Source organism: Mizuhopecten yessoensis, unplaced genomic scaffold, assembly GCF_002113885.1.
Source record: "Mizuhopecten yessoensis strain PY_sf001 unplaced genomic scaffold, ASM211388v2 scaffold8313, whole genome shotgun sequence".
Taxonomy (NCBI): Eukaryota; Metazoa; Mollusca; class Bivalvia; order Pectinida; family Pectinidae; genus Mizuhopecten; species Mizuhopecten yessoensis.
The window spans coordinates 128,752-137,767 of record NW_018407485.1 but is presented as its reverse complement, the minus strand read 5'-3'; the positions used below and the strand labels follow the sequence as shown (position 1 = coordinate 137,767).

General features: G+C 37.4%; 1 protein-coding gene across 1 annotated transcript in view; it reads right to left on the bottom strand.

Moving 5' to 3' along the window:
* The window catches only part of LOC110455593 (zinc finger MYND domain-containing protein 19-like), a 23,420-nt gene extending 15,436 nt beyond the window's left edge, over positions 1–7,984 (bottom strand). The window contains exon 1 of the mRNA XM_021505788.1: positions 7,804–7,984. Within this exon, the coding sequence (XP_021361463.1) occupies positions 7,804–7,854 (51 nt within the window). The 5' untranslated portion in view covers positions 7,855–7,984. The remainder of the gene's footprint in view (positions 1–7,803) is intronic.
* Positions 7,985–9,016: the final 1,032 nt, after the last annotated feature.

Genomic DNA, 9,016 nt, shown 5'->3' with positions numbered 1-9,016 from the left:
CTGTACAGTGACTACAGAGGATGATGTCACAGCTGTACAGTGACAACAGAGTATGATGTCACAGCTGTACAGTGACTACAGAAGATGATGTCACAACTGTACAGTGACAGCAGAGGATGATGTTACAACTGTACAGTGACAACAAAGGATGATGTCACAACTGTACAGTGACAACAGAGTATGATGTCACAACTGTATAGTGAATACAGATGATGTCAAAACTGTACAGTGACAACAAAGGATGATGTCACAGCTGTACAGTGACTACAGAGGATGATGTCACAACTGTACAGTGACAACAGAGTATGATGTCACAACTGTATAGTGAATACAGATGATGTCAAAACTGTACAGTGACAACAAAGGATGATGTCACAGCTGTACAGTGACAACAACAACTGTACAGTGATAATAATGGATGGTGTCACAACTGTACAGTGACAATAATGAATGATATCACAACTGTGTTTTAGTTACAATATGATGTAACATATAAGTGTTTCAATAATACAAGTATCTCTTTCTATATATATATATATATTAACTATATGTATAATATACAGATACCAACTCTGATTATCTGATTTGATGTTCTGAGGTATGCCAGTACAAGTTTAGGCAATTTATACTGCTGTATACCCCCACAACTATAGGCTCATGTACATGTGTATATATGCAGATTTGCCTAATTTCAAGCACTGTTGCAGCCTCTACAAGGCCTCTGCTATGTGTAATGATATTTAGTTCAGTTGTTTGTCCATACAAAATAGGCCATGTGCTAGCTGTACAAAATCTTCACATAACAGTGTATCATTATATGATTTATTTTTTATTTTTTTCAATTCTGGATTCTGATCACCAGATAATATCTGAGAATAGAAGTATGGACAGTCACAGTGACTAATATAGGACACCCACATACAGCTGTGTGTCATACACTGGATTCTAATAAATATTGATATCCTGGAAGTTGAAGGGACTGTAAGATATCTTTGAATGCCCAGGATCACAAACTTGTGAGATATATACTAATATGATCAAAATAACATACCAGGTACCAGATCTCATCTGTACTGTTTTCATAGTGAATCTATATAAAAGGTATTGTTTCAGAAGATCTGGAGTATATAATTGTTATAGATTCCTGTAGCTAACCTTTTCACCATGACCCAGATAATCTGTCTTTTAGAAGATTTACATTTCAAGACATAAATCATCAACAAAATCCCATGAATAATATATGTGTAATAGGGAAGAGGAGAGGTGTGTTTCTGGTCTTGTATGCTGCTGTACATGCGAGTGTACGTGACCTGCTCTACAGACGTGTGTACATGACCTGCTGTACAGACGAGTGTATGTGACCTGCTGTACAGATGAGTGTACGTGACCTGCTGTACAGACGAGTGTACATGACCTTTTGTACAGACGAGTGTACATGACCTGCTGTACAGACGAGTGTACGTACATGACCTGCTGTACAGACGAGTGTACATGACCTGCTGTACAGACGAGTGTACATGACCTGCTGCACAGGCGAGTGTACATGACCTGCTGCACAGACGAGTGTTCGTGACCTGCTGTACAGACGAGTGTACGTGACCTGCTGTACAGGCGAGTGTACATGACCAGCTGTACAGCCGAGTGTACGTGACCTGCTGTACAGGCGAGTGTACATGACCAGCTGTACAGCCGAGTGTACGTGACCTGCTGTACAGGCGAGTGTACATGACCTGCTGCACAGACGATTGTACGTGCCCTGCTGTACAGACAAGTGTACGTGTCCTGCTGTACAGGCGAGTGTACATGACCTGCTGCACATACGAGTGTTCGTGACCTGCTGTACAGACGTGTGTACATGACCTGCTGTACAGACGAGTGTACTTGACCTGCTGTACAGACGAGTGTACATGACCTGCTGCACAGACGATTGTACGTGACCTGCTGTACAGACAAGTGTACGTGACCTGCTGTACAGACGAGTGTACATGACCAGCTGTACAGACGAGTGTACGTGACCTGCTGTACAGACGAGTGTACGTGACCTGCAGTACAGAGGAGTGTACGTGACCTGCTGTACAGACGAGTGTACGTGACCTGCTGTACAGACGAGTGTACATGACCTGCTGTACAGGCGAGTGTACATGACCTGCTGTACAGACAAGTGTACGTGACCTGCCGTACAGACGAGTGTCAGTCTGTAGCTATAATGTACACAGATACATTTAACCAGGCACTTTCTCCTTGTCCTTACCTAAATTTAGCATATAGAGGACCGATCTGTGTCTACCTCACCCCTTAAATATATATAGTTACCTTTCATGGTATGATCAGGTGTCTACCCCATCTCCTACAGGTATAGTAACCTTACAGATATGATCAGTGTCTACCCTATCTCCTACAGGTATAGTTACCTTACATATATGATCAAGTGTCTACCCCATCTCCTACAGGTATAGTTACCTTACAGATATGATCAGTGTCTACCCCATCTCCTAGAGGTATAGTAACCTTAAAGATATGATCAGTGTCTACCCTATCTCCTACGGGTATAGTAACCTTACAGATATGATCAGTGTCTACCCCATCGCCTACAGGTATAGTAACCTTACAGGTATGATCAGTGTCTACCCCATCACCTACAGGTATAGTAACCTTACAGATATGATCAGTGTCTACCCTATCTCCTACGGGTATAGTAACCTTACAGATATGATCAGTGTCTACCCTATCACCTACAGGTATAGTTACCTTACAGATAAGAACAGTGTCTACCTCCTCTCCTACAGGTATAGTTACCTTACAGATAAGATCAGTGTCTACCCCATCTCCTACAGGTATAGTTTCCTTACAGATATGATCAGTGTCTACCCCATCTCCTACAGGTAAAGTTACCTTACAGATATGATCAGCGTCTACCCCATCTCCTACAGGTACAGTTACCTTACAGATATGATCAGCGTCTACCCCATCTCCTACAGGTACAGTTACCTTACAGGTATGATCAGTGTCTACCCCATCACCTACAGGTATAGTTACCTTACAGATATGATCAGTGTCTACCCCATCTCCTACAGGTATAGATACCTTACAGATATGATCAGCGTCTACCCCATCTCCTACAGGTATAGATACCTTACAGATATGATCAGTGTCTACCTCATCTCCTACAGGTATAGATACCTTACAAATATGATCAGTGTCTACCCCATCTCCTACAAGTATAGTTACCTTACAGATATGATCAGTGTCTACCCCATCTCCTACAGGTATAGATACCTTACAGATATGATCAGTGTCTACCTCATCTCCTACAGGTATAGTTACTTTACAGATATGATCAGCGTCTACCCCATCTCCTACAGGTATAGATACCTTACAGGTATGATCAGGTGTTTACATAAAATGAAGACAAAATTCAGCACCCGGAATATGAGTGAAGTGACTCGAAGCAACCCTTATGGCTCATCACTGTTGCAAGCATTATGAAGTACTTATAGTTACTATCAGATAACAAATGTAACAACAGAACCTTAAGTCTAAGATTATATAATCATACTTTTAAATCAAATAAACACACGAACCATCACTGTATATTTATGGAGCCATCACTATAGCTGCCCACCATCACCACACAGAAGTTTTCCAGCATCCAATATCGATGATGATGTAACTAATAATGACAATTTTTCCGATATGAGACAGATTCTAGTCAGGGGGTATGTTTACTATCACCACAATGCATCATTCCTTGTCACAAAAAGGCATAATTCAGCCCAAGATATTGTTTTCTTTAATATCCTCCATAGATCAAAAACAAAATGGCAAGATGATCAATCATTATTGTTCCATTAACAGAACATAAACCACACCAAGGCTGTGAGTATTGATCCTATGATTTAGTTTGGTTGAAGCAGTGCAATAACATTATTATCATTATAAGGAACTCCTGGTTACAAACATATAACACTCAATTTCACAACATCGTAGTATCAAATTTTCAAAACTTTGTACAGGTATACCAAAACTTGACGATTTTATTGTTTACCAAAGTATCTGTACTGTTATACCTTGTATGCTGACCTATGCTATAATCTGTTACAGTTATCCTGTTTTAACTGGACCTTTATATTACATGCTCAGCCTGCTCAGCTTATCTCGCTGTGTATGAAGTCCTACAGGTGAGCTTTAATCTAAGCTCATTTGATTCTCGACTCTTGGCATTGGAGGCCACAATCCCCGAGCTATATCAACAGGCTTCACAGATTACATAGAAACATGTAGTCCCTGTGATTACATCACCCAGTGTAATCATGCCGACAACGGGCACAGATAGGTGATACAGGTGGTCAATCAGCTCACATACACCATCCAGGTCTTTGTTATCAAATATTGAAAAAAATACAGCATATAATGTTATCTCATTGTCTAGCTATTGTTGTAGGTACCTGTAACTTGCTACCTTTGATATGGAATTATCATGTGGGGGTTCTTTGTTTACACACGGCCTCTATTAAGTCATAATGATAGTGTTAAAGGGTGACGCTCCGTCAACACCAACAAATGGTTGTTAAATCCTAATCTTCAGTTTATTTAGTAATAAAACTGTTTTATAATGTGGTTAGACACACTCTTAACCTAGTGATTAGCAACAATTATTAGCATCTAATGTATTAATTATTCATACCAAATTATACATAAGAGATCAAAAGTACACCGAATTTCTTTAGCCGCACTGCTGTCCCTTAAAACTGTCCCCAGAATCAAGTGCTGAGTTAAATTCAGTTTTGGGCACTGATCAGGGTAAAACACTAACTTTGTTTGCTTGTTAGTTCACAGGACTAATTGAATAGATTATATACAAGTCCTTCGTCAATGTAACTAGTCCAAGATTTCCTGATAAGGCAAAATATCGCGACCTACAGCACGTAACATGAAAAAGTAATCGAATGTTGGGGACTTAAAATAACTACTGCCGTAAAAATATGGTGAAGTTTTAAGAAAAATTCGACAATTATCTTGCAATATTTTTTTTATTTTAAGCAGTTTTCTAAATCAAAGAATGTTCTTCTTTTATAATCATATTTTTCACAAGTCCAAAGGATCAGTTAAGTGATTGACTGGTCCTTGCTGAAATCTACTAGTCCAGGACTAGCTGGACTAGCGGACTAGTGTTAGTGTTGAGCCCTATAGGCCTGCTGACCGTAGTATAGAGTTAACAATTCACAGTTTGGGCACGTCGACTCCACCAATGACATCCCTTAACAAAGTGGAAGTATTACAACCACTTCCCCACCACGGAAACCAACACAGTGATCTAAATAATCTAAATGTCTATTTTTATTATTACTTACACAGCCCACATTTATCACAAGCCATGTAAATGTTTATATCATCCATAATACAACAGAAACCAATGACTTACTTTTTAATTATCACAAGTCATTTAAATGTTTATAATCAAGTTACTTTACAGATATATAATTAATAATTACAGTTATAATTAATAATTACATGTAAATGTCATTTACAACTACATGTAATACCCCAGAGACCAACTGGAGTTATTTCACTGAAATGTTTATATTACCAATAATACAACAGCAACCAATTGAACTATTAAAATGTTTACATCAAAGCTTAATATAAACACATACACAATTTCAGGTTATTGAAATGTCTTTATATCATAACTTCCTTTCAAATTTACAACACCAAAATTTTCCCAAAAAATGGCCAGATATTAAAAGTAATTTTGTAACTGATATCTGACCTTAATGGCAGGTGTGTTATCAAAAACTTTGTCACAATCACACTAACATATATGACCTACATTTATAATGTCAGTCTAGATCTGTGCATATAAGAATTTGTGTCAATCATTGAAATGACATCATTCATTACCCACACAAAGACATATTACCATTACATAGGGGTATACCCTTTAATTTTGTCACTATACCATCATAATATCTCCATCATTGTAGAAGTTGAACAGGAAATCAGGGATTTTTTGTATAGGTCTATTGGTGAGTATTTAAACAGTCTATTGGTCTATTGGTGAGTATTTAAACAGTCTATTGGTGAGTATTTAAACAGTCTATTGGTCTATTGGTGAGTATTTAAACAGTCTATTGGTCTATTGGTGAGTATTTTATACATTATGGTATATTAGTGAGTATTTTAAACATTATGGTGTATTAGTGAGTATTTAATACATTATGGTGTATTAGTGAGTATTTTATACATTATGGTCTATTGGTGAGTATTTTAAACATTATGGTGTATATTAGTGAGTATTTTAAACATTATGGTATATTAGTGAGTATTTTAAACATTATGGTCTATAATTGAGTATTTTAAACATTATGGTGTATTAGTAAGTATTTTAAACATTATGGTGTATTAGTAAGTATTTTATACATTATGGTGCATTAGTGAGTATTTTAAACATTATGGTATATTAGTGAGTATTTTAAACATTATGGTATATTAGTGAGTGTTTTAAACATTATGGTCTATTAGTGAGTATTTTAAACATTATGGTATATTAGGGAGCATTTTAAACATTATGGTCTATTAGTGAGCATTTTAAACGTTATGGTCTATTAGTGAGCATTTTAAACGTTATGGTGCATTAGTGAGCATTTTAAACGTTATGGTATATTAGTGAGTATTTTAAACATTATGGTCTATTAGTGAGCATTTTAAACATTATGGTCTATTAGTGAGCATTTTAAACATTTTGGTGTATTAGTGAGTATTTTAAACATTAGGGTATATTAGTGAGTATTTTAAACAGTATGGTGTATTAGTAAGTATTTTATACATTATGGTCTATCAGTGAGAATTTTAAACATTTTGGTCTATAGGTGAGGATTTTAAACATTATGGTCTATAGGTGAGGATTTTAAACATTATGGTCTATCAGTGAGGATTTTAAACATGACAGGTATTGGGATTGCCAAGATTTTTCACAGCTTTATCCGACAGACCCATGAACACAAAGGCTGAGTCCACATGTTGTCCCAGTAATCACAACCCCTACAACAATGTCAGGAACAAAGACAACCCTACCTACCAGCTGTTGCAACACGCCATCTATCAACGTTCATATCACCTTTCTTTGTCAGACATATAATTCCTCTAGATAGTACACACGTACCCTAACATAATTTGATAATAGAACTGCATGACTTATATTCCTGTATTCCAAAACAGTCAGAGGGTAAATATACATTAAACTTTGTTATTATATATTAAAATTGCTATTGGTTTAATTACTGACTAGGCGTGACATAAGAATATATTTGCGATGCACTTTAATACCGACACGAGTTGTCCGCCTGACAGCTTTTTAGAGCAAATACGGTAATATCGATTTTACAAATCCATGAATAGAATATTTCATTAATCCGTCAGTCATCTGGTTAAACAATAAAACTTACAATAAATAACAAAATTAGAATAGTCGCACGTGTGTATAGGTCATATCACAACCCTACCCGAGCGGGGTGGGGACCTTTGACAGCCGTCACGCGTTTGACGTTTTGACAGTTCCCTAACGGTACTTTGGACACCCACTACATCCGACAACAAACAGGATGCTCCGGGGCCATTTAAACCCCGCCAACCTAAAACGCACACACACTCAACAGCGAAACGCAGACTTCTACAAAATGAAGTCCTGCATCAAAACAGGACTTTTCAAATAGGGAATTATTGACCGAAAAAATGGCATGGCGGTCGGATTGCCCGGCTCGCCATGTTGCTGTGGACGGGGAGGCTAGTGCCTGTTTTACTCACTTTTCCTGCTGTTCTGCCAAGGCGGACAATCCCGAGCTTGAAGCCCGCCATGGTAAGGCGTTGTTAACTACCTCCCGTAAGAATTTCGAGGTATACACTTGTCCCGGTAAGGGGCAATCCACCGGCCCACTAACACCGTCACTCACTTTCTCTGTCTTCCCTGCCTTTGTGTGTTATCGCATTGTTTCCCACGTGGTAAATAGACCCCGAAACCAACCAATCGCAAGGTTGGATCGATTCACTTCCGCGAGAGGTCAAAGGTTATGTTTACATTGAGCACATGGCTACATCTTGTCGCGGAACTCGACCTATATTTTATTGTGACTAAGATTAACATAATTTAGGGACACTCGTATATGTTCAATTCAATGATTGTTTATTGACAATCATCAACACAGTTCTATTTTAACAGTATATTGTAGACACATCTTACATTAGACTAGTTGGTATCATGATTACTAAGTATAACATGAAAATATAACTGATGATGAGGAAATCTGAAACACTCATACAGTCTACACAAGTTGTCAAGTAACAAAGGTGAACAGGTGAGTATGAAAATTTATTGTAAGATAATTTGAAAAATTGTTTTTTCTCTCTCAAAAAAGTAGAAAATAATGAAAAAGATTACATTGAGCACATGGCTAGATCTGAATTGTCAAGCAACTCGACTCTAAGTCTTTTTTACATACAAAACACACATACTGCAGTAAAACCTTGTTATATTGCCACCATTTGTCAAGAGATTATCAAGGGGTTTGGTGATAAATTGAGGGAAATATATGAAGTAATTATTGATTAAAAACAAGAAAAAGGGTCATTGTATTATGTTGGCAGTTAAAACGAGGTGCCAAATGAAATGATGTTTATAAGACTGGCAGTGCTATGTTTTTTTAGGTTATTTTGTAATAAGAGTTTAATTCAAATTATTAAACTATATAGTATTGTCTAAGTGAGAATGCTTAAGTTGTACGTATGTCTGACGTACTTAACTTTTTTTATATACCGATTCTCGTACTCGTTCAACCGGTTTGTCTGGTCAACGTGTGTCTCAAGTGTTTGTTTCCTGTGCTGTTTTGTTATGTAAATGTCTTGTCACGTGATCGCATGTCAGCTCGTTCACTTGTACGTCTTGTATCTTCACTCCCGCACTGGACAGAGACAAGACCAGTAATAGAAACCTATACCGACATATATTATACCGACTGCGGTG